At 44.8% G+C, this 27248-nt stretch overlaps 1 protein-coding gene across 1 annotated transcript in view; it reads right to left on the reverse strand.

The window, feature by feature from the left end:
* Positions 1 to 25071, reverse strand: part of yars1 (tyrosyl-tRNA synthetase 1) — a 39075-nt gene extending 14004 nt beyond the window's left edge. The window contains exons 1-6 of the mRNA XM_084313581.1: positions 24984 to 25071; positions 24161 to 24232; positions 23797 to 23943; positions 17703 to 17878; positions 15863 to 15992; positions 4390 to 4470 (exon numbers count right to left, since the gene is read on the reverse strand). Of these exons, the coding sequence (XP_084169707.1) occupies positions 4390 to 4470; positions 15863 to 15992; positions 17703 to 17878; positions 23797 to 23943; positions 24161 to 24217 (591 nt within the window). The 5' untranslated portion in view covers positions 24218 to 24232; positions 24984 to 25071. The remainder of the gene's footprint in view (positions 1 to 4389; positions 4471 to 15862; positions 15993 to 17702; positions 17879 to 23796; positions 23944 to 24160; positions 24233 to 24983) is intronic.
* Between the last annotated feature and the right edge of the window lie 2177 nt (positions 25072 to 27248).

The following is a 27248-nucleotide window of genomic DNA, read 5'->3' on the forward strand; positions in this document are numbered from 1 at the left end:
CCGATCGAGCCTTGTTATGATACGATACGATCGGCCTATGTGGCTACTTAGACGAACACGGTTATTGGTAATCAATAATAAGAAACGACGTCCCCCGCCCCCCCCTTTCATGCATACATGCTTGAGGATTGTGCCGATCATATGCAGTTTGAGTTATTTCTGTAGCATATGTATAACGGAAATGCCATTGGATATAACGGTAGTAGCTATTAGCCCTGTATCTCGCCTTCCAGGAAATATACTAGACCAAATCCCGCATAACGCTTATATTCACGGCGCTATAAAATGAGAACGTATTGATGATTTTTTTTCTTTCTTTAAGCCATTTTGAAGGGACGGTTTATGGTCTCAATTGACAATGAGAATGGACAGATAGCAATACTATAAAGTATAGATTTAGCTCTACAAACAGCCCCACGTCTGTTTACATTTCCCGGTCCTCTAGAGATTTATTACTCATCCCAGTGGCCGCGATTGTGTTAACGGCCAAGATATCCCCCGTCGGATGTAGTACCGCCAGGCGCCCGATAGAGGGCAGCAAAGTGAATGAAATCAAACTAAATACAGTTACTTTTGTATAATGGTGACAGCTGGGTCAAAAATCACTTTTTTTTACTAGATGTTCACAGAAAGGTAAAGAAACAATATACGTTGTATTTCAAGTTCAAGTTTCAAGTTCAAGTTTCTTTAATAGTTGTCATATAGAAGTACAGAATACTTTTATACAAAATGCTTCTTACTGTTACGCTCCAGAGACTGTGCAAGACAGGATAAGTATGAAATAAAATAACATAGTATAGTATGTAAATTAGAAGTAAAAAAAAATGAGGTCACAGTGTTCAGTATAGACATATGTACAATGTTCGATGCAGAATAGACGTAACTGAGTTAACATATAATATACAATACTATGCAGTGTACTAAAGGCGCTCCCATAGTCGAGCAGACTGTACACAGAGCAGACTCCGCGGAGGTCCGCGCGGCTCTTTGAGCTTTCATAGTCGAGCAGATCTCAGCGGACGTCCGCGGTCTATTTCCTACATTTCTCGCACCAGTTTTACTACATTTCCCACAATTCTGTCTGTTCTACTGTACTGGCAGATCAGAGGGAACATTATCAGCGGGAGAGAGAGAGAGGGAGGGAGAGGGAGAGAGAGAGAGAGAGAGACAGAGAGAGAGAGAGAGAGAGCGCGCTTCACGGGCTCATCTCTCTCCTCGCGCCACCAATCGCTCGCGCAGTGTCACATTTAATGCAGTTCGATGTCAACCAAAACGCAGAGCAGTGTTTTGTGTGACACCAAGTCAGCGGCGCGGATGTCCGCGCGTCAGGAAATAGGAGCTTCGCACCTGTGGGTCTGCTGTCCGCTGAGATCAAAGCTCAAATAGCCGCGCGGACCTCCGCGGAGTCTGCTCTGTGTACAGTCTGCTCGACTATGGGAGCACCTTAATATACAATACTATATAGTGCAAGGCAGAAATGGGATGAGGTGCAATTTAGGTACAATTTACAGTAGGTGTACGAGTTGTAGTGCAAATCCTTTATCAATAAATATAAAGTGTGTTTGTGTGATCTAAAGTGTGGAGAGTGGGTGCTGCAGTGTGTTGTTTGTTTAAGTGAGTGTGTGCGTGTGGGTGTGTGTGCTGTGTGCATTTGATGGTTGTTGCATAGTGTTTATTGTTCGTTTAGCAGCCTGATGGCCTGGGGATAGAAGCTTCTTCTGAGTCTTTCTGTGCTCGCCTTAAGACTCCGGTATCGCTTGCCTGACCGCAGCAGTTCAAAGAGGCAGTTGTTCGGGTGGCTCGAGTCCTTAATAATTCTCTTAGCCTTCCCCCTGCACCGCTTGTTGTAAATGTTCTGGAGGGTGGGAAGCCCCCCTCCAATTGTGCGTTCGGCTGAACGTGTCACTCTTTGTAGTCTGCTACGGTCTTGTGCAGTGCTATTCCCAAACCAGGAGGTGATGTTGCCAGTCAGGATGCTCTCTATTGTACATGAGTAGAAGTTCCTAAGGATCTTCTGACTGACTTGGAACTTCCTTAGGCGCCTGAGGAAGTAGAGGCGTTGTCGTGCCTTCTTCACAACACTGTCAATGTGTGTGGTCCATGTCAAGTCCTCGGATATGTGGGCTCCGAGGTACTTGAAACTGTTCACTCTCTCAACCGGTGCCCCGTCGATGCTGAGGGGGCTGTAGTCCTTGACCCCCGACCTCCTGAAGTCCACAATAATCTCTTTTGTTTTGCTGACGTTCAGGGAGAGGCAGTTCTCCCTATACCACTGTGACAGATTTTCTACCTCTTCCAGGTAGGCCCTCTCGTCGTTGGCAGAGATCAGGCCCACCACTACTGTGTCATCAGCAAATTTGATGATTGTGTTGTTGTTCCGCTGTGCCACGCAGTCATGTGTGTACAGGGAGTAGAGGAGGGGGCTCAGAACACAGCCCTGGGGGGCCCCTATGTTGAGCGTGATGGATGAGGAGGTGCAGTTGCCTGCTCTTACCACCTGGGGTCTGCCCGTCAGGAAGTCCAAGACCCACTGGCAGAGATCATAGTTCAAGCCCAGGTCCCTGAGCTTGGCTATGAGTTTGGAGGGGACTATGGTATTGAATGCTGAGCTGTAGTCGATGAACAGCATTCTCACATAGTTCCCCTGCCTCTTGTCCAGGTGTGATGCTGCTGTGTGCAGCACATGGGCTATGGCGTCCTCCGTGGACCTGTTGGGGCGATATGCAAATTGCAGGGGGTCCAGGTTGATGGAGAGGGAGGAACAGATGTAGCCCTTCACTAGCTTCTCAAAGCACTTCATGGCTATGGAGGTGAGGGCTACAGGGCGGTAGTCGTTGAGGCAAGCGGGCGTAGATTTTTTGGGTACAGGGATGATGGTGGACTTCTTCAGACAGGTGGGGATGACAGCCTGTTCCAAGGACAGGTTGAAGATGTCAATGAATACCGGGGCCAGTTGGTCGGCACAGACTTTTAGGACGCGGCCGGGGATGCCGTCCGGTCCTGCTGCCTTCCTGATATTCACTTTTTTAAAGATCCGTCTCACCTCATGCTCTGTTACCCTGAACACTGAGTCTCCATCAGCAGAGCCCCCCCCCCCCATTGCCGTGGTTTGTAGGGCTGGTGTTGTTATTCACAGCCTCAAACCTCGCATAGAAGGAGTTGAGATCATTTGCTAAGGATATGTCACTGTTCAGCTTGAGGGAGGTGCCTTTGTAATCTGTCATTGTTCTGAGGCCCTGCCACATGCCTCTAGAGTCAGCCTGTTCAAACTGAAGTTCAACTTTATCCCTGTAACGCCGTTTTGCCTCTATTACTGCTCTCCTGACGTTGTATCTTGCCGTCTTGTGTTCTTCCATGTTGCCTGTCACCAGGCCGGAGTTGTAGGCTGATGTGCGCACTTTCAGAGCCTCACGGACGGATTTATCTACCCAGGGCTTTTGATTTGGGTAGATTCTAATTGTGGTAGAGGGGATTGTTTCTTCTACCAGAGTACAGACAAAGTCAAGCACCGCTGTATTCGTTAATATTGGCTGTGTTATCACGGAATACCCTCCAGTCTGTGCATTCAAGTGCAGCTTGGAGTGTCTCCTCTGATGTCACGGTCCAACGCTTAACCTCTCGCGAGACCACCGGCGTTCGCTTGAGACTTTGTTTATAATTTGGCAAAAGAAAAATGGCGGCGTGATCGGACTTACCGAATGGGCTAAGAGCCTGTGACTTGTACCCATTCTTAAATTCTTAAATTGCGAGTATACATGGTCTAATATATTCTCGCCTCTGGTGGGACAGGTCACATGCTGATAGAAATTCGGCAACACCTTTTTAAGACGTGCGCTGTTGACATTTTATGGCAATAACGTTGAGGTTTGTTCGACCCATGAGATATCAACACAACATTCACATCAATATTTGTAAGAAAGAAATGGTTTGCCTTCCATTGTCTGCGACTGGTGTGAGCTGAGTATGAAATGTAGACGTCCATCGAAAGCCCTGGGCCTCCTCTTTCTCTGGACTACAATGATTTCATGACGGCATCATGTCCTCGCCTCTAAATCATCCGATTTCCGATGCAATGCAAATTATACACTTTGACTACTGTTTTGATAGGGTTAGGGTCTTTACTCTTGGCTACATTTGAAAACGTGAAATAAATCTCTGTCCGGTACCGGTTAAATTGTTATAGAATGTAAAAAACTTTATAGAAACTGAGAAATGTCCTGCTTTCACCATTGTATGTTTAAAGTGTTGATTGTGTTGAGTGGGCTCTAGGGACGATGAGGCAACACTGCATCAAACCCATGGAAGCTTTCAATTCAATGGGTGAAACCGAAAGAAAACGACAACAAGGAAGAGGATGATAATGATGATGATGATAATGAACGGCATTACCTTCTCTGCCAGAGTGAAGATCTTCCTCTGGTCAACTCCTCCAAACTGAGCGTCCACCTTAAGATACTCCTCATCCAGAGCCTGTGGGGAAGAGTCACAGCTGGGTTAGCCTCCTACTGCCTCAGTGCCCCAGCCTCCTACTGCCTCAGTGCCCCAGCCTCCTACTGCCTCAGTGCCTCAGCCTCCTACTGCCTCAGCCTCCTACTGCCCCAGCCTCCTACTGTCTCAGTCTCCTACTGCCCCAGCCTCCTACTGCCCCAGCCTCCTACTGCCCCAGCCTCCTACTGCCTCAGTGTCTCAGCCTCCTACTGCCTCAGCCTCCTACTGCCCCAGCCTCCTACTACCTCAGCCTCCTACTGCCCCAGCCTCCTACTGCCCCAGCCTCCTACTGCCCCAGCCTCCTACTGCCCCAGCCTCCTACTGCCTCAGTGTCTCAGCCTCCTACTGCCTCAGCCTCCTACTGCCCCAGCCTCCTACTGTCTCAGTCTCCTACTGCCCCAGCCTCCTACTACCTCAGCCTCCTACTGCCTCAGTCTCCTACTACCTCAGCCTCCTACTACCTCAGCCTCCTACTGCCTCAGCCTCCTACTGCCTCAGTCTCCTACTGTCTCAGTCTCCTACTGCCCCAGCCTCCTACTGCCCCAGCCTCCTACTGCCTCAGTGTCTCAGCCTCCTACTGCCTCAGCCTCCTACTGCCCCAGCCTCCTACTACCTCAGCCTCCTACTGCCCCAGCCTCCTACTGCCCCAGCCTCCTACTGCCCCAGCCTCCTACTGCCTCAGTGTCTCAGCCTCCTACTGCCTCAGCCTCCTACTGCCCCAGCCTCCTACTGTCTCAGTCTCCTACTGCCCCAGCCTCCTACTACCTCAGCCTCCTACTGCCTCAGTCTCCTACTACCTCAGCCTCCTACTACCTCAGCCTCCTACTGCCTCAGCCTCCTACTGCCTCAGTCTCCTACTGTCTCAGTCTCCTACTGCCCCAGCCTCCTACTACCTCAGCCTCCTACTGTCTCAGCCTCCTACTGCCCCAGCCTCCTACTGTCTCAGTCTCCTACTGCCCCAGCCTCCTACTACCTCAGCCTTCTACTGTCTCAGCCTCCTACTGCCCCAGCCTCCTACTGCCTCAGTGCCTCAGCCTCCTACTGCCTCAGTGCCTCAGCCTCCTACTGCCTCAGTGTCTCAGCCTCCTACTGCCTCAGTGCCTCAGCCTCCTACTGCCTCAGTGCCTCAGCCTCCTACTGCCTCAGCCTCCTACTGCCTCAGTGCCTCAGCCTCCTACTGCCTCAGCCTCCTACTGCCTCAGCCTCCTACTGCCTCAGTCTCCTACTGCCTCAGCCTCCTACTGCCTCAGTGCCTCAGCCTCCTACTGCCTCAGTGCCTCAGCCTCCTACTGCCTCAGTGCCTCAGCCTCCTACTGCCTCAGTGCCTCAGCCTCAGCCTCCTACTGCCCCAGCCTCCTACTGCCTCAGCCTCCTACTGCCTCAGCCTCCTACTACCTCAGCCTCCTACTGTCTCAGCCTCCTACTGCCTCAGCCTCCTACTACCTCACCCTCCTACTACCTCAGCCTCCTACTGCCTCCTACTACCTCAGCCTCCTACTACCTCAGCCTCAGCCTCCTACTACCTCCTACTACCTCAGCCGCCTACTGCCTCAGCCTCCTACTGCCCCAGCCTCCTACTGCCTCAGCCTCCTACTGCCCCAGCCTCCTACTACCTCAGCCTCCTACTACCTCAGCCTCCTACTGCCTCAGCCTCCTACTACCTCAGCCTCCTACTACCTCAGCCTCCTACTACCTCAGCCTCCTACTGCCTCAGCCTCCTACTACCTCAGCCTCCTACTGCCTCAGCCTCCTACTGCCTCAGCCTCCTACTACCTCAGCCTCCTACTACCTCAGCCTCCTACTGCCTCCTACTACCTCAGCCTCCTACTGCCTCAGCCTCCTACTACCTCAGCCTCCTACTACCTCAGCCTCCTACTGCCTCCTACTACCTCAGCCTCCTACTACCTCAGCCTCCTACTGCCTCCTACTACCTCAGCCTCCTACTGCCTCCTACTGCCTCAGCCTCCTACTACCTCAGCCTCCTACTGCCTCCTACTACCTCAGCCTCCTACTGCCTCCTACTACCTCAGCCTCCTACTGCCTCAGCCTCCTACTGCCTCAGCCTCCTACTACCTCAGCCTCCTACTGCCTCCTACTGCCTCAGCCTCCTACTGCCTCAGCCTCCTACTGCCCCAGCCTTCAAACAACAACTGGGTTAGCCTTAGGGTTAGGTGCCGTTCAGTTTTTGAACTGATATCAGTACCATTATCAGTTCCTGGAATTCGGTATTGGTACCCAACGGTACCCTTTTTCGGTACTTAACTCTCTGTAATAACAAAACATTTAATTTCAGTTGTAAAATTCAACTACTAAATTTCAACTACTATTATTTTGAAAATGTTGTTATTTATTGTTGTAACACACCACACAAAATAAATCGCATGATCATGTATTGTGTTTTTAAATCAATATCAACTCAATATCAATGGATGTAAGCCTGCCCTGATACTCTCAAATGGCTGCATTTATATAACAGCTTTGTCAACTCTATCTGTCCAACAAATGGACATTCCTCATGGAAAATGTATTAAAAACAGACGTAGACGAACAGACACAGTGGATGTTAACACTTGGTTGGGTGCCACGCCCCTTCCGGGAAGCACATAGGCCTTGCCACCCATTAACCCCATGTAAGCGCTCACCTTGTTTGTAGAACTAAACCTATATTTTATATTATAGCTATGGATCGAATAACGCCGTCGATTGTCAGTGGGTTTCTTCCGGTCAACGTGCAAAAAAACAGATAATTTTTTCATCTATACATTTCCCTTTTATACCGTGGTGAATATGAGTATAGTTTGAGTGATTCTGAGTAATCCCAGAAAAAGACGCGAAAACAGCGTTTTTGTGTAATTCAATAAACACGTTGCCATTCCTCGCTTGGATCAACAATCAATCTGAAATCAACGCTAGATTATCGGTATTATCTTTCATCATGCACGCATGAAAGGTGGTTTGGAGCGGGGTGCCCATCCGTGCCACGATGTGACCAACGGGACACAGCACACACACATACCACACAGACACGCTTCGATCGTGGGAAAGAAAATATCGGATCAACGCAAGATTGGTAATATATAGTCCTTACCTTGTCTCTGATGTACTGCAAAAAGAATAATCCAATTATCTGATCGCCATTCCAAATATTCATCGCAATCGTTTGTCCGACGTTATCTAGCATTGCACATGAACGGGCGGGCGGATGAACTCGTCGAGGCAACCTTGGTGACCGCTTGTCTTGCCGGAGTGTTTAGAACCCGCCCCCACGTCGCAGCTCGGCCGAGAAAACAAACTACATCGTTTCAAATGGAGTGCAATAGCGGCCGCAAGGCGTTAGGCGGCGGTAGGGCTGGGCGATATATCGAGTATACTCGATGTATCGCGGCTTGTTCTACATGAGATGTAGTAAATTACTATATCGTGAACATCAAGTATATGTTGTCACGTTGCGGCTGAGATGAGACTTGACACATGACCAGCGCGGACCTTAAATGACATGCAATTGTAATTTCTAGGGATGCACCGATATGAAAATTTGCCACCGATACCGATTGTTCAACTAACACAATCGGCCGATACCGATAGATATTTGTGGCAAAAAAAAAAGTATTATAATTTTTTTTACATTTTTCTTATGAAACTACTGTATATTTGTATGTCTCTAAATGTTTTGATATGGAGGACCCTTATGTAAAAAAGCCGAAAGTCTTTTTCTGGTCTTCATCCTCCAGTCCACTGAGCTGTACTGTATTGTACCCATTCTGCAATCTGTTAACCCTTTAATCGCCGTTGACGCTGAAACACGTCATTCCCCGCCATGCTTATTCTGCCAATGACGCTGTACAGCGTCTTTGATATAAATATTTCAAAAATCTGTTATCGAAATCATATTTCTCCCCCGGAGACATTATATGTACTGGTGAGCCCCTGTCAACTCTCTAGCGGTTCAAGAGCGCCATCTGGTGGCCGATCGGCAGATCGCCCAGGGAAGAAACAGGGAAGTGGAAGTTGGTGCTCATTTCAATTTGGTCCGATCACTCGCTATAGGTCCCGGGACTCGAGCTCGACACAATGGATATCGATCCGTTGCCAATAACTCGATAAACAACATGATTTGGACGTATATACTATTATACAACCTGGAAATGGATCGGGTATTTCTATATCCCATAATAGAAAAAATTCTGTTCCACGCTCATCTCCCAACAGCGAGAGGAAGCTACGGTGAGTTTCAGCGTTATTTTGTAATGTCTTCTATACTAACTGCTCCAATGATCATATCACCCACACTAGATGAATGATATAACGTTGCCCACGGAATTATAAACGACCCCCCGCCCATCCGGTCAACATCAGATCATACGTAGTAACTTCTAGAACCACGTCCAGTTGAAATTTTTTATCTCGCGCCGATTGCTATCAAACTGTATACAATCATCAATATAATGCATTTAGGGCTATAAATCACGTTCTGGAGAAAGCTGCAGAAAACGATAAAAACATACTTATACTTTAGACCGTATTTTAGTTAGGGATGCACGATAATTATCGGGCTGATAATTATCGGGCCGATATCAGCAATTATGACGTCATCCCGATAAACTCGATAACGTTATTGATAGCTCCGATAACATATAATAAATTTTTTGGTTAAAAGAAATCCGGTGTTGGTGGATTTGGATGAAGGGCGCTTGTTTTTATTATAGCCTCCTCCCGTTTTGCCAGTACTGTGGTAAAACTGATAGCGTGTGGTTTAGGAACAGGGAGTTTTTCACAAATCCAGCGCTCCCTTTCTTGGCTGTGACGTAGTCACGTTACATTCGGAGACAGACAGTCGATCTGCCAATTACGTCCCACGGCTTGCACCCACCTCTTCTTCTTACCACCAATCAGAAGCTCTCGTTCGTTTATTTACCTCCGGATTGTCAGCCATTACTCTACTCGGAGCTAACGTTATCTCCCCGCCAGCCACATTGACAAGTACCAGCGCTTATACATTACTGGCAAATGTCTTGTTGCACTTGTGGCAACGAGCGTTGTCAGCATCGACTTTAGTAAAATAGACCCAGACTTTTTTTGAGGAATTTAAACGTCGCAAACTAATCTTGTTGGCCGTTTTCTATCTCTCCTCCCTCGGTCTCTCTCTGCCTGCGCAAGGGGGCTGTGCTCTTACACACACTCACTCTCACACACACACACACAGGTGCTGTCGAGAGCAGAGCTGTCTACTCGGCAGCACCTGTGTGTGTGTGTGTGTGAGAGTGAGTGTGTGTAAGAGCACAGCCCGCTCGCGCAGGCAGAGAGAGACCGAGGGAGGAGAGATAGATAGATCGACTTTAGTAAAATAGACCCAGACTTTTGAACATTTCGTTCTGTCCGCCATTATGAGAGCAGAGCTGTCTGTAGCCTACTCGGCAGCGCAGCACCCGTGTCTGTGTGTGTGTGTGAGTGAGTGTGTGTGTGTGTGTGTGGGAGGGGAAGAGAGGAGAGATCACAGCAGGCAGAGAGCACAGAGCTCCCCGTGCAGACAACTGCCAACAAGATTAGTTTGCGACGTTTAAATTCCTCAAAAAAAAACTCCATAATTTCTCGAGTACCGATAGCAGTACCGATGACGTCGGAGCTTATAAATACTAAAAAAAATAAAAAAAATAAAAATGTGATAAATATATATATATATATATATATATATATATACAGTTAACACTTTGGGTGCCGGGAACCGTCTTTAGACGTCATTCCCGGCCATGCTCAAGTTGCCGGAGGACGCTTTACGTCGTCCTTATATCAATATTTATATATATTCTTTCTTCCACCATAGGATCGAGGCCTCTGCCAAGAATCTTCGCAAACTGCATGCTACCATGTCCTCCCTCCTCACTCCCCCCCCACCCCCCCCTCCCTCATCTTTCTCTGCCGAAGACTTTGCGATCTTCTTTGAGGAAAAAGTGGAGAACATCCGCAGCTCCTTCTCCCAACCCCCACCCATTCCAAATGCTGAATCGAGAACCTCATCCTTCACTCTGTCATCTTTCTCTCCCATTACAGAAGCAGAGACCCTGACACTGGTAACGTCAAACCGTCCGACTACTTGCCAGCTGGACCAGCTACCCTCCCCACTCCTCCAGACCATAGCACCAGACATCCTCCCATTCCTAACTGCAACCATCAACTCCTCACTCAACTCGGGGGTGGTCCCCACCTCCCTAAAACAAGCCAGAGTCACGCCGCTCATAAAAAAACCAACCCTGAACCCTACCGTCATAGGCAACTACCGTCCTGTCTCTCTTCTCTCCTTCCTTTCTAAAACACTTGAACGTGCTGTATCCAACCAACTTACTGCTTATCTCTTACAGAATGACCTCCTAGACCCTAATCAGTCAGGCTTCAGGACTGGTCACTCCACAGAGACAGCCCTCATTGCGGTCACAGAGGCACTTCACTTAGCAAAAGCGAAAGGCCTCTCCTCTGTCCTGATTCTCCTAGATCTATCTGCAGCCTTCGACACAGTCAACCACCAGATCCTCCTTGCGGCCCTCGCAGGAATGGGAGTGGCTGGCTCTGCGCTGACATGGCTGTCATCATACCTCAATGACCGCTCCTACCAAGTGTCATGGAGAGGGACCCTGTCGGCCACCCGCCCCCTGCGGACGGGTGTCCCCCAGGGCTCGGTTTTAGGACCCCTTCTCTTCTCCCTCTACACTAAATCACTGGGTAACATTATCACGTCTCATGGCTTCTCCTACCATTGTTATGCAGACGATACTCAACTCTTCCTCTCCTTCCCTCCCTCAGATATCCACGTCTCTGAGCGGATCTCGGCCTGTCTGTCCGACATCTCAGCCTGGATGACGTCCAACCACCTCAAACTGAACCTAAGCAAAACAGAATTGCTCCACCTGCCGGCCAAATCCTCCCCCCTAACCGACCTTTCAATCACAGTCGAGAATGCAGCTGTGACTGCGTCCCCGACCGCCAAGAACCTTGGTGTTGTCCTCGACGACCAGTTGAACTTCTCTGCTCACATCGCAGCGACGACCAGAACCTGCCGATTCCTCCTGAGCAACGTCAGAAGGATACGCCCCTTCCTGACAAAAGAAGCCACCCAACTCCTCGTCCAATCAACAGTCATCTCCCGCCTCGACTACTGCAATGCACTGCTCGCTGGCCTCCCGGCCACTGCCACTAAGCCTCTTCAACTCATTCAGAACGCAGCAGCCCGCCTGATCTCAAACCTACCGAAGTCGGCCCATGTCACCCCACTTCTTAGGGACCTGCACTGGCTCCCCATTGCTGCACGAATCCGCTTCAAGGCCCTCGACCTAGCATACCGTGCGGCAAAGGGAACCGCTCCCGCCTACCTCCGGTCAATGGTCTCTAACTACACACCCTCAAGACCCCTACGCTCTGCATCTTCTGGCCGCCTCAGACCTACTCCTATCCAAGCTCCGGGAGGGTCATCAAAGAGAAGTCGCCTATTCTCAGTCCTTGCCCCACAATGGTGGAATGAACTACCCACCCCAGTTAGGACAGCCGAATCACGTCCAATCTTTCGCCGTCGACTAAAGACGCACTTCTTCAACCATTATCTGAATAAAAAAAAAAAAAAAAAATCTAACCCTAACTAACCGTACTGTCATGCACTTGTCCTAATAAACTAACCTACACTGTAGCACTCAACACTTTGATGAACATTGTTGCTCAGCTGATAGAGTTGTGCCCTTCCTGATGGCTTGTCGTACAGAACTTGTAAGTCGCTTTGGATAAAAGCGTCAGCTAAATGACTAAATGTAAATGTAAATGTTTCAAAAATCTGCGATCGGATTCATATGTCCCCTCCGCTGGCCTGAGATCCACCAGCAGGACCCACTGAGCTCTCTGGCGGTTCAGGAGCGCCATCTGGTGGCCGATCGGCGCAATCGCTTAAACAGGATGTGCCATAGAGGTTGTGCTAGACGTCCGTATTGCTTCCAGCCACTCGGTACATGTCCCGGGACTCTGGCTCGTCACGCTACATAGCGATCGATTGCCAATAACTCGATAAACAACATGATTTGGACGTATATACCATTATACAAGCTGGAGATGGACCGGGTAAATCGCCATCCCATAATGATAGAATTTCTACTCTACGATGATCGCCCAACGGCGCGCAGAGACTGGGGTGAGTTTGAGCGTGTAACGTTACCGTCTTCGATACTAACTGCTATTATCAACATTTGACCCACATTAGATGATTGGTATAACGCTGCCCACGGAATTATAAACGCCCCCTCGCCCATCCGGTCAACATCAGATGACGTGTAGTAACTTCTAGAAGTACGTCTAGTTGGAATTTTTTATATCGCGCTGATTGCCATCAAACTGTATTTCATCATCAATATAATGCATTTGGGGCTATATATCACGTTCTGGAGAAAGCTGCAGAAAGAGATGAAAACATACTTATACATTAGACCATACTTTACTATGAATATGTGAATGAAAAAGTTTAACGTTGCTACACAATGAACAATACATATAGGACTTTGAATGGGCCCTAATAATGGCAATGTAGCAATAGAATTTAAAAAGTTATAGCCCTGCAAAGAAGGGGACTTTCTGCATCCAGGAAAGGCGGCTGGCCCGGATGGTGTGTGTTCGAGGCTGCTGAAGCTCTGTGCAGACCAACTGGCTGAGCCGCTCCAGAAGCTCTTCAATATGAGCCTGCGGGACATGAGGGTGCCGGTCCTGTGGAAAACATCATGTCTTGTGCCGGTACCCAAAGCTGGGCGCCCGGCCGAGCTCAACGGCTACAGACCGGTGGCCCTCACGTCACACATCATGAAGACACTGGAGAGGCTGCTTCTACACCATCTGAGGCCACAGACTGAACACGCCCTTGACCCCCTGCAGTTTGGGTATCGGGAGAGCATCGGGGTGGACGACGCGGTCCTCTACATGCTACATCGGGCCTACTCCTACCTGGATGAGCCGGGGAGTTATGTGAGGATTATGTTTTTTGATTTTTCGAGCGCTTTTAATACTATTCAACCTCCCATACTTAAAGACAAGCTCAGGAAGATGGGGGTGGATCCCTCCTTCACTTCCTGGATCACAGATTACCTGACAGATCGACCACAGTTTGTCAGAATGGGCAACTGTGTCTCGGAGACAGTGGTCAGCAGCACTGGGGCCCCACAGGGGACTGTTCTCGCTCCGTTTCTGTTCACCCTCTACACGGCAGACTTCAATTACAACTCTGAGTCTTGCCACGTCCAAAAATATTCGGACGACACAGCGATTGTGGCGTGTGTGAGGAAGGGACAGGAGGGAGAGTACAGGGACCAGGTGGGAGCCTTCAGCGACTGGAGCGAACGGAACGGCCTTCTTCTGAACGCAAAAAAGACCAAGGAGATGGTACTGGATTTCCGCAGGTCGAAACCACCTCTGCAACCAGTCAGCATACGGGGAAACAACATTGAGACGGTGCAATCATACAAATATTTAGGAGTGCACCTAGATGATAAGCTGGCCTGGGCTGCTAATGCGGAAGCACTTTACAAGAAAGGACAGAGCAGGCTGTTCTTCCTTAGGAGGCTCAGGTCTTTTAATGTGTGTGGGGAAATGTTGTACATGTTTTATCAGGCAGTGGTGTCAAGTGTGCTCCTCTACGCCGCTGTCTGTTGGGGTGGTAATACCACGGCCAGGGATACCAGACGGCTGGATAAGCTGGTCAAGAAGGCTGGCTCAGTGGTAGGGAGGAGACTGGACCCACTGGGGACCGTGGTGGAGAGCCGCACTCAGAGCAAGCTGCTGGCCATCATGGGCAATATCAACCACCCTCTCCACCACACCCTGGTGGGGCAGAGCAGCAGTCGCAGCGGACGGCTCATCTCCCTGCACTCACGGACTGAGCGGCACAGGAGGTCCTTTGTCCCCACAGCCATCAGACTGTACAACAGCGTATTATAGTTACACCTGTTTTTACACCTGTTTTTACACGTGTTTTTACATCTGTTTTTACACCTGTTTTTATACACCTGCTTTTATCTAATCACGCTACTATTTTAATTTTAATTTTAATATTGATGGGTATGATTTAATTGAATTTTATCATGTACTTATTTTAATTCATGATGCAGACATAACGTGTAACTACTGTATGGGAATGGTCAATGTCTGTATACTATGTGAGCTGCGAGATACCCTGAATTTCCCCAAGGGGATTAATAAAGTATCTATCTATCTATCTATCTAAATAGCGCTGGCAATCTATGGTATATCATGAATTTAACCTTAGGCAGCCAAAGTGTTAAAGAAAATATTATAATACAATAAATATCGGTTATCGGTATCGGCTTGAGGAGCATAAAGTTATCGGTATCGGTGTCAAAAAATCAATATCGTGCATCCCTAATTTTAGTATGAATATGTGAATGAAAAAATAAAAGGTTGCTACACCCTGAACAATAGATATAGGACTTTGAATGGGCCATGGTAATGTCAATTTAGCAATACAATTTAAAAAGTTATAGCCCTGCAAAGAAGGGGAACTTCTCCATGTTAAATAGGGCTGGCGAGGGATGGTAAATTATGAATTTAACCCCGGCGATCAAAGGGTTAATAAAGTTTTCAATCAATCAATCAGACAAATGTATAGAAAAGCTTTTATTATAACCATATAACAAATTACTCCGAAATTTTCTTTCTTTCTTTTATAGATTATTTGATTTCTAAAAACCTAACTATTCAGTCAGATAGCGATTTATTATGAAAGTATATACAGTGCAATTACAATTTCACTAACTTTCCAGCACTTTATACACAATTCAAGCACTTTTCAAACCTTGAAAACACCACATTGAAATACAAGCATTTTCAAGGATTTCCAGCACCCGTACGAACCCTGTTATTATAATCATCATATTGGCGTGACTGTATGCATCAAAGGGTTAAATCAAGCATTTTTAAGTGCTTTAGAGGAAATGTCAAAATATCGCGATATATATCGTGTATCGTGATATGGCCAAAAAAAATCGCGATATCATTTAGAGGCCATATCGCCCAGCCCTAGGCGGCGGCATTGACAGTCTGCGATCTCAGACACATTCAGGACAGCATGCACAAGGTGCCGTGATGGGTTATGAATGGCAATAGCGAATAAAAGAAATGACGAAACAGAAACGTAGATCTACGTTTCCGGCACTCAACAGTCGGGCCACAGAAACGTAGAACTACGTGAACGACAGAAAGTGTTAAAGAACAAGGTAAGCGCACTACAGATATTGATTTTGTAACATGTCCGGTGTCACCGGTGATGCCAGTGTTGTCATAAGTTTATTAGTCATAGGAACTTTCACATCACCGCGGCAACCCTTGTTAATAAGGTTACCTGTAACCCAGGGTAGAGCAGGCCGCTCAGCAGGGGGTGCTCCACCTGCTTCACCACCTCAGCTCCAGCCTTCTTGGCGTCGTGTTCCGTCACCATGGAGGACAGCCGGTACACATCCAGAGTGTATTCTCTGACAGAGGCAGTAAGAAGACAAGACACAACAGTGAGTTTAGGTCATGTTGGTCAGGACAGCGATCAAGACCGTCGAGACGGGGGACTCTGTTTAGTATGTGTTGCAGAGCAGACAAATATACAGTTCCAATAATATACCTTTTCATTTAAAGACCCCACAAAAATGGCTTAAAAGGGCATTTCATAGATTTAGATAATCGTACATGTAACTCACTATAATGTGTTCTGTGTCTCAAGAGCTAAGCCGCAACGTTAGTTTATAGTTATAGTTTATATTTATAGTTATAGTTATAGTTTATAGTTAATAGTTTGTATAGATAGAATATACGTTGTGTTAGGGCTGGGCGATATGGAAAAAAATCATATCGCGATAACGATATGATAATGTTATCATATTTCTCGATATCGATAATTATCTAAATTGTTATAAGTATAAAAAAAAGATAAAAAGAAATTAAACTTTTTTTTTTGATTTTTTTTTCTTTCTTTTTTTACAACAGATGTATGTTTATTTTGCAGCAATTCTTTGTCGTTGCCGCCATCTTTAGTGTTACATCCCCTCACACTCCAGTTCTCAGGCTGCAGCTGGTTTAAAAGCGAAAGTAAACCGGCTTCTCTGCTGGCTGTGGCTCCAGGGGAGTTGAACAGTTCTGGCTCTGCTAGTTTATTTTCTATCTTTTGGCACTTTTTTGGTGGACAAACCACCGCACATGTGCACCGTGACTCGTGACTGGAGTCTAGTTCTGCTAGCACACATAGCCTACTGTGTACAGACGGTTTCAAACTGTTTTTTTTTTTTTTTTTTTTTTTTTTTAATGTTTTTATTTTCAATTTTCAACATAGAACAAGACATCACAATACAATACCGTCAATAATAATAAAAATAATGACACTAACAACAGTAATAACATTACAAGACAGGCAAACAGAAAAGAAAAAAGACAATACAAATTAAATAAGGAAATGACAATAGAAAATAAAATAAATAAAACAAAATAAAATAAGTGTGGCTTTCACGTGTGCGCCTTATCTCGTGTGCTATATATACGTGTGTTCTACCTACCCATATGTGCGTGTGCTTTACCTATGTATATGTTTTATGTGTACATGCATATATGTGTGTTGTGAACGTGTGCATATGACCGTGTTCAAACTGTATTTTAAATTAGAAAGCAAACAAAATAAATGGACAAGAGAAAAATAAATCTCAATTTGGTCAGTATTGTCATTTGGACAAGCAAAGCCATTACTTTAAGTTGCAGGCAAGAAAGACAAGTCTGTCCACTGTCTCTGGTTTTAAAACTGCCCTGTTGCAGGTCACAAAAAAAATATATAATAAAAAGGAAGAAAAAAAAAACAATTTTTTTATTATTTCGATATTCGATATCGATTATTAAAATATATCGTGATATTTATCGTTATTGTTATATCGCCCAGCCCTACGTTGTGTACTATGTTTACAAATCCACTACGGTTGAGCCGGGAAAAACAAGCATCTCACGTTTTTCCTGAATGTATGTACATTTTAAAAAGCTGTGACAATAAAATAATCAGAATCTGAATCTGATCATTCCAGAGACATGAGGCAACAAGATGAAGGTATCGACATATATCGGTATATTCACATTCTTGACGAGTTTGATCTATAGATGGAAAGCAAACATCACCGATGTAAAACGAAGCCAGATTGGATGTTTTTAACACTGACCTGCTGAGCTGGTAGTCTGTTCCCTTGACAAACTTGAGCTTGTCCAGAGGCACCCCAATGCTCTCCAGCATGGCCTTGATAACCTGCTCATAGTACTGGACCCTGAGCTCCAGCATCTCCCACGGAGCCTTCATGTTGTCCAGGAAGGCGTGGAGGTCGGCAAACAGGATAGTCACCTGAAAAAAACAAAAGAGCATAATCACATTTACATTTTGTTATTTAGCTGACATTTTATCCAAAGCGACTTACAAGTTTTGTACAACAAGTCAGTAGGAAGGGTACAACTCTATCAGCTGAGTAACAATGTTCAACAAAGTGTTAAGACTTGAGTGCTATAGTGTTGAGTATATGTTAGTATATTAGGAAGAGTGCATGACAGTAAGAGGGTTAGTTTTCTTTAATTTTTTATATTGATTGAAGAAGTGTCTTCAGTCGACGGCGAAAGATTGGTCGGGTTTCGGCTGTCCTAATTGTGGTGGGAAGTTCGTTCCACCATTGTGGGGCAAGGATCGAATCAATTATATAATCCTTTTTACATATCTATAGATTCTGTAGATTATTTTTATTATTGCTAATGTCGTTATTGTTGCCATTATTATTGTTGTGGTACTGTGTGGTCTTGTTATTATTATTATTACTGTATTGTGTTGCCTTGTTTTATGGTTAAAATGCTATACATATCCCTTACCTACTCTTACTAGTTAGGCTGCTGGCCAGTATGACTACTACCATAGTGTCTTTATACCTATATACTACAACTCTGTACATACATCTGATTAACACTATTACTACGTAGTACTCAGTAGCACTAATTTAAATATTCTATACCCAGTTTATTCTCCTGTCTAATCTAATCTAATGATATGATCAGTCAAAGCTGAGGAAAACCACTGATGTAACTGCATGAAAAAAGACACACTTAGAAGAAAGAGATGACTGTGATCCTCTGAGGCTGTGGAGAACTTCTTAGTCGACTAATTTAATAGTCAATTTGATCAAAAACTACATATAATTTCCCATGGTATTGGCTTTTTAGCTAATTAACTTCATTAAATCGAATGCGTATTAAACCTGTTACGCCCTAGCCATATTTTCAGAAGATTTGCCTAAAAGTACATACCCAAGACAGTAAATGGAAGATTGCTCCACTTCTACAATATGTTCTTGGTATCTAGGGACATCTATGTATTCCCAGTGTCAGAAATATTGTGTCTGTTACTATGCTTGAGTAAATTGTAATGACCATAAGGAGAATATAAATTCTCTATTATAATTTTTTTTGACAGTGAATAACACCATGCTGACAATGACCAAAAGCATTTTTTTTTTCATAGACGTTCACAGAAAGGTAAAGAAACAATATACATTATTTTTATGGCAATAACGTTGAGGTTTGTTCAACCTGTGAGATATATACAGTAAACAAGATATTTCAGTCAATGCTTGTAAGAAAAAAGATTTTGTCGTCAGCTGGTCGTGAAGTTTTATGAAAATTAGACGTCCATCAAAAGCCCTGGGCCTCCTCTTTCTCTACACTATAACGATTTCATGAGTGCTTCCCGTCTAAATAATCAGTTTTCCGGATTTCCGCCAGTGTTTCCCCTATATGCATTCAGCAGCTGTGCTGCGCCGCTGCTGAATTAGGACCGCCGCTGCTATGAACTAGACTATAACATTTTTTTTTATTAAAATAAATTATATATATATATATATACACCGTATATATATTTTTTTATCATTTCATTTGGGCTGTGCTTAATGTAAAAGACTGACCTGAGGAAAAGGCTGCAGGGAGAAAGCACTGCAGTCTAGTCGATTTTGTGTTTTGAGCACAAAGTTCATCATAGATCTAGCCTCTTTATTTTTCGCCCCGGACCGCCCTAGAGGCACAGCACCGCTGCTGATTTTTTTTTCGGGGGAAACACTGTCCGCTAATAACACTTCAAATCATTGCTAAACAAACGTAGTGCTGAAAATATACACTTTGACTGCTGTTTTGATAGGGTTAGGGCAGGGGTCAGCAACCTTTACTATCAAAAGAGCCACTTTTCCCCCGTCCCACAAAATAAAATGCTCAGGGAGCCGCACAACCTATTTACCCTTAAAATGAAGATAACACAGTGTATAACGTTTTATATATCCCCAAGCATACCCCACATTTAGCATAAAACGCCTGACAATTGCATACCCAAAGTAATTTGCGATTTATTATACTTTATACTTATAGCACACAGTTTGTTGCATTAATGGGATTATAAAGCAACAAAAAGAAAAATGTTGACTTTTTATTGCTGTTTTTACCTGTTATAACAAGGGAAAACCTCAAACTCTTATGAAGAGGAGAAAAAATACTGGCTGTGTAGACCTATTTTTTAATAAAACACAGAAGAGGAGACAAAACACTGGTGTCTGTAGACCGACTTTGAAATAAAACCCTGAACTATTCAGGTATATTTGAGTCCTTCCCTTATTTGTGGAACATTTATAAAATAAAAAGTAGTCCACTTTGAAAAAAGACTACCATGTGTAGACCTACTTTGAAATAAAACACAGAAAAGGAGAAAAAACACTGGCATCTGTAGACCTACTTTGAAATAAAACCCTGAACTATGCAGCTCTATCCTTCCCTTATTTGTGGAAAATCTATAAAATAAAAAGTACATTTTTCGTTGTTCGCAAATTTCGCACCACATATCAGGCATACAGGTAATATTATCGGCCTACCGATATTATCGGCCGATATCGGCATTAAAATGTGATATCGGAAAATATCGGTATCGGTAAAATAAAAATAAAATTTTTATTTAATTTGTTTTTTACATTTCTATAACCTTTATTTACCCAGGCAAGCAAGTAAGAACACATTCTGATTTAACTTATTGTCAAAAGTATGCATAATGTTGTGTTAATTCCACAACAAGAGATATGTAATGTTAGGGTGTTTTCACACCTGTAGTTCGTTTGCTTTGTTCCGATTCAGGGAGACACAGGGACTATTATGATACAATGTTGCACTTGTCCTTTAGTTCGTTTGTGTTCACACAAAACAAATGCACGCGAGAGCAAACTGTCACTCATTGGTCAGATTTTGGGGTGTGTCCCCCCCCCCCCCCCTAACCCTGACTCGAGCCTGACTTTACTGATGACCAGAGAGAGAGAGAGAGAGAGAGAGAGAGAGAGAGAGAGAGAGAGAGAGAGAGAGAGAGAGAGAGAGAGAGAGAGAGGGGGGGGGGGGGGGGAACCATGCGCACATTCACATCAAACGCCACATCGTTCCTGGTTGAGTCGTGGATACGTGTGGATGTACAGTATAGACACTTTTGCGGTACTGATCTGTTTCGCACAGACTGCACTCAATTATCAAACTGCTACAGAACAGGATGTCAGAGCATGTGATGCACCTGAACCAATCACGCTATCAGAAATCTGCACCAGCCCAATGAGATCTCGGTGCTTGTGACAAGCTCTCAGCGCGAGACAGCTGTACCTCATAATGCCGGTGATCTGAATTCGGAATGCTGCAAAATCAACAGGCGCAGCATGACAAAGTGTAGTAAAATAAACACCTAAATGTGTATTTTGAACGTTTCCTTTCCAATAGTCCAATAGAAGCAAAATAGCACAATCTCAAAATTGACCCAAAAATTTACAAAAAACGTCTTTTTCACCTGCCGTGTCTCGCCTTAAGTCGATTGCATTCTCACAGCGTACGAGTCGCGTCGGGTTCGTTTGGAAGTGCGCCGAGACCACCCTCTCTAGGTGGTCTCGGCCCGCTTGTTTTGTTCCTCAACAGAATGTGATTGCTGTGTTCTTATATGCCCAACTGAACCGAAATAGGGGGGAAACGCTCCAGGTTTCGGATCAACAGCTCCAAACGAGCCAGGTGTGAAAACGCCCTTAACACTTTGGTTGCCTTGGGTTAAATTCATGATATACCATAGGTTGCCGGCTCTATTTGTCTATGGAGAAAGTCCCCTTCTTTGCAGGGCTATAACTTTTTAAATTCTATTGCTACATTGCCATTATTAGGGCCCATTCAAAGTCCTATATGTATTGTTCATTGTGTAGCAACGTTAAACTTTTTCATTCACATATTCATAGTAAAGTATGGTCTAATGTATAAGTATGTTTTCATCTCTTTCTGCAGCTTTCTCCAGAACGTGATATATAGCCCCAAATGCATTATATTGATGATGAAATACAGTTTGATGGCAATCAGCGCGATATAAAAAATTCCAACTAGACGTACTTCTAGAAGTTACTACACGTCATCTGATGTTGACCGGATGGGCGAGGGGGCGTTTATAATTCCGTGGGCAGCGTTATACCAATCATCTAATGTGGGTCAAATGTTGATAATAGCAGTTAGTATCGAAGGTGGTAACGTTACACGCTGAAACTCACCCCAGTCTCCGCGCGCCGTTGGGCGATCATCGTAGAGTAGAAATCTTATCATTATGGGATATATTTTTACCCGGTCCATCTCCAGCTTGTATAATGGTATATACGTCCAAATCATGTTGTTTATCGAGTTATTGCCAATCGATCACTGTGTAGCGTGACGAGCCAGAGTCCCATGACCTATAGCGAGCACCCGGAAGTACTACGGACGTCTAGCACAACCTCTATGGCACATCCTGTTTGGCGATTGCGCCAATCGGCCACCAGATGGCGCTCCTGAACCGCCAGAGAGCTCAGTGGGTCCTGCTGGTGGATCTCAGGCCAGCGGAGGGGACATATGAATCAGATCGCAGATTTTTGAAATATTGATATAAGGACGCTGTACAGCGTCCTCCGGCAACTTGAGCATGGCCCGCAATGACGTCAAAAGACGTTTCATGGCAGTCAAAGTGTTAATTACCTGAAATTATTAAAAAAAATTGGGGGGGGGGGGGGGGGAACCCTGCATATATCGGTATCGGTTGATATCGGTATCGGAAATTAAAGAGTTGGACAATATCGGTATATCGGTATCGGTAAAAAAGCCAATATCGAGCATCCCAGTTTTGTTGACTAAATATCTTAGTTGATGAAATATTTTTTCATTTCAGTGTCACAGTATGACATCGATCTTTAAAAAGCAAAATAAATTAAAAATAAATATTATTTTTTTTTGGCCAGGGAGCCGCAGCTGATGCGGCCTCGGAGCCGCAGGTTGCCGACCCCTGGGTTAGGGTATTTACTCTTGGCTACATGTGTGAATATTATTGTGATGCAAAAGATGTGGTGGTCCCCAGAGGGGACAGGCCTAACACCTAGAGGGAGCGGTCAGCTCACTGCAAAATATTAAAGTACAGAATTAGCCCATCTACACAAATGCAGTATTGCACCCTGGCACATTGTGCATCATTCCACAAATCATGTTCAACCCAGATTCGGCTCAAACAAGGGACTAAACATGTTTCGCAATTATGCCACAACAATGTGGAACGCCCTACTCACAGCCGTAAAATTATGTGAATCCCTACCCTCCTTCAAAACCGCTCTGAAAGAGCACCTACGGGTGGCTGCAATTCGAAACTGGCCCCGGTAAATGTCAAAACCATCCACCCACCAAACCCCCTCCAATGTACCGTTTCTTCCCCCTCGAACGTATATATTTTTTTTCATGATCTCTTTCTCTGAAACAATACTGTATATTTGTATATCTTGTATGTCATAAATGTCTGGATGTAACAGTACTGAATATCTGTATGTCGTGTATGTCATAAATGTCATGATGAATTGAAAATGGGGGACCCTGATGTAAACAAGACGAAAGTATTTTTCTGGTCTGCATCCCCTTAACAATTGTTTGTATTGAGCCGTACTGTATTGTACCCATTCTGCAATCTCTTAATAAAGTTTTCAATCAATCAATCAATCAATGTGCTGGGTGCAGACAAATCAGTACTTTTCACCAGGAACTGGCTCTCAGTAAACTGCCTGTAAGGGATCTACGCACCTTTAACTACATGTTAAATCTTGTAAAAATTATTCACATCAACATGTTTATGGGTCCACTGAATAACTCCCTCTAGCATTGCTAAGGATAACCATCACACTACACAGCCATAGTACATGGCCAACCTAGAGGGAAAGACCGACAACCCACCTCACATCCAGCCTTGAGGAAGTCTGCTATCTTGGACATGGGGACGAAGTAGGCAATGTGGGGTTTGCCTGTGGTGGCTGTTCCCCAGTACACCTTCAACTCTCTCTCCTGGAGGACCTGCTTCAGTTTGTCCTCACCAAGAACCTCCTACAACACACACACACACACACACACACACACACACACACACACACACACACACACACACACACACACACACACACACACACACACACACAGTATCAATAATACATAATTATGGTAAGACCTAGCTATAGGAAAGACCAGTCACTGTGTGTGTGTGTGTGTGTGTGTGTGTGTGTGTGTGTGTGTGTGTGTGTGTGTGTGTGTGTGTGTGTCCCACCTGCAGGTTCCTTGTGATGAGGTGGAACTTCTCATCTGGGCTCAGCTGTTCTGCCATTGCGCCTGTGGCCTCCTACTTAATGAAAAGAAGAGGTGTGATAACATAATAATAATAACACCAGTATACTATTTTTAGAACTTAATTAATGTTTAGTCTATCTGTTCAGTCCTGTTTCAAGATGCACACTGCTGCTCTTCTTCTTCTTCTTTTGTGACATCACAAATGTCGTCGTCCCCCCCCCCTCCCCACCTACCCAACCTCCTCCAATGTACAGTTTCTACGTCAAATGTATACACTCTTTTCTGGACACTTTTTGTATCACAAACAGTAGTGTATTTGCAAATCTGGTATGTCATAAATGTATAGATGTAGCAGTACTGTCTATATGTATGTCATGTGTGTGATGTAAACAAGACGAAAGTCTTTCTCTGGTCTGCATCCCCTTAACAATTGTATGTATGTATTGAGCTGTACTGTACCCATTCTGCAATCTGTTAATAAAGTTTTCAATCAATCAATCAATCAATCAATCAATCAATCAATCTTTAAAAGCAGGGAGGTTCGCTGAGTGAGCGCTATACGGAATTCACTGGTTAGTCACACAGCTAACATGCTAAATAACTTACTTACTAGCCAGCTCACTATTGGCACGTTGAGATTGAATGAACAGGCTATTGCTAGCTTGCTAGCTCACTAACCATGTGTAGGCAATGTTCTCTCGCTCTGCTTATTGATGACCAAGTAACCCTTTATTATTATTACACGTGACTGGTTTCATTATATCCTATATCAGAAAACCACACTGTACGGCCTGTCAACTTACCAAAATAGTTAATTATTCAGCGTGAAAGACCTATGTTGATGATGATGACGATGAGTCGAAGCCGGCTGGACCTGTCAGTGTATTGCATCAGCGCTGGTTGGAAGTCTGTGATCGGAAAAAGGGGAAAGCAATCGAGTTCAGATGTTTGCGCTCATGAGCCTCGACCGCCACTAGATGGCAGACGTTTACAAATTACACATCTCAAATCCTGAACCAACTAGTAGTGCCAGCACTTTTTATTTTGATCTTTTGATCTACCAAGTGTATTTTATCTATTGGGTCACCAAAATATATTTTAAAAAGCTTTTTATATAAAAAAAAATTTCCCCTTTAATACAATTTAAAAAAAAAATCTCAAAATGATCTTGTTTTTTCAGTTGACACCACCTATTTTATCATGTCCCTCATGGCCTTCGATGAAGGTTTACCTGGGATATGACTAATACAATTAGAAAAGAGACCATACATTTTGCCATTCACATGCCATTTACATTCATGATGATTCAATAAAATCACATTATTTAGTTCCGTACCTCAGTAACCCTCAACTCCGTTACACAAATCATTCCCCCCCCCCATAAAAATTATGAACTGATCCTTATGTGCCATTATCAACGGGAAGTAACATCATATAAGTCTTCTGCACAACATCATGCAGGAACAGGCAAGCTACTACCTTCTTTTATAACTATATTTGGTTTTATAACTTGAAGTTATCCAATTATTTAAATTAATAATTGTATTTGATCAACATTCTTATACCACATGTTGAATGTAATAATGTAAAGCTGTGTGTGTGCATGCTTGTGCAAATGCGTGTGCACGTATGTGTGTGCATTAGTGAAGTGTATCTTGTTAACAGTCATAATAAGCTTATTAGAATTACATAAAGGGTGTTTTATTCTCATACAAAGTTTTTGCCTAGATTTTCACATCTCAGTTAGAAATAATGTTTGATTTAATTACATCAATTGAAACATCTACAGATATGTATGAGTCCATAACAGGCGGCACGGTGGTGTAGTGATTAACACTGTCGCCTCACAGCAAGAAGGTCCTGGGTTGCTATTCCCGCTTGGGCCTTTCTGTGTGAAGTTTGCATGTTCTCCCTGTGCTCGCAAGGTGCCCCCCCCCCCCCCCCCCCCCCCCCCAAAGAGATAAACCCAATGGAAAAACATGCAGAACAGATTGCTAACTCTGTCGCATTCCTGGACAGGAGCGCTTGGATTTGTCCCCGGGCGCGGCCCACACCGTAGGCCGTGTCTGCTCCCAGTCTTGGGGGGAAGGACGACGGGATGGGTCAAGCGCAGAGAGGCATTTCATCTGTGATGAAAGACCAGCTGAAGACTACGTTGAGGTGGTGCGGAATCAGACCTGAGGCGCTGGAGGATGCTGCTGCTGACCGTGACACCTGGCGTTGGCGGTGCCTGGATGGGACCCATATGATGGAGGAGGAAAGGACGGCCAGGAGACAGGAGAGGAGACTCAGGAGGAATACACCTGCAGCTCCTGTTACCACTACCACAGCATTTACATGTCCTACCTGCAATAGGACTTGTGGATCCAGGATAGGATTATACAGCCATCAAAGGACTCATTGTTAGAAGTGGCCGTCATCATCTGACTTTGATGGACAACCACAAGCAAGCGTGTGTGTGTGTGTGTGTGTGTGTGTGTGTGTGTGTGTGTGTGTGTGTGTGTGTGTGTGTGTGTGTGTGTGTGTGTGTGTGTGTGTGTGTGTGTGTGTGTGTGTGTGTGTGTGTGTGTGTGTGTGTGTGTGTGTGTGTGTGTGTGTGTGTGTGTTCTGTGTGTCGCCCATCTTACATGTGTGTGTGTTGCTGCATGACAAATAAAGACTTCTTCTTCTTCTTGAATGCAGAGGCTGTATCAGAGGCTGTATCAGAGGCAGTATCAGTATCAGAGGCACTGGGGCGGGGCTAGGGGGTGGCTACTTGGGCTCAACCCCCGAATGTTTTCTGAAAAGCCCCGAATCTATGTTCACAAACAAAACAATTTTTTATTTTTTTTTGGACAATTAATCATTGTTACATGAAAATATGTTTGCACCAGATTTAGCAGAAGCTAATTTCCATCTGTAGTCTATCCAGCTGCTAACTGTATTTGAGTGGTCTTGGTGTTATGGTAGACTCAGACCAAAGCTTTAAATCACAATCAACAAGTTGACAAAAACATAATTCTTCCACCTTAGAAACATAGCTAAAGTACGGCCATTTATAAATCAAAAGGACGCTGAAAACCAGATCC

Source organism: Notolepis coatsorum (genome assembly GCF_963971535.1).
Source record: "Notolepis coatsorum genome assembly, chromosome: 4".
In the NCBI taxonomy this organism is placed as follows: domain Eukaryota; kingdom Metazoa; phylum Chordata; class Actinopteri; order Aulopiformes; family Paralepididae; genus Notolepis; species Notolepis coatsorum.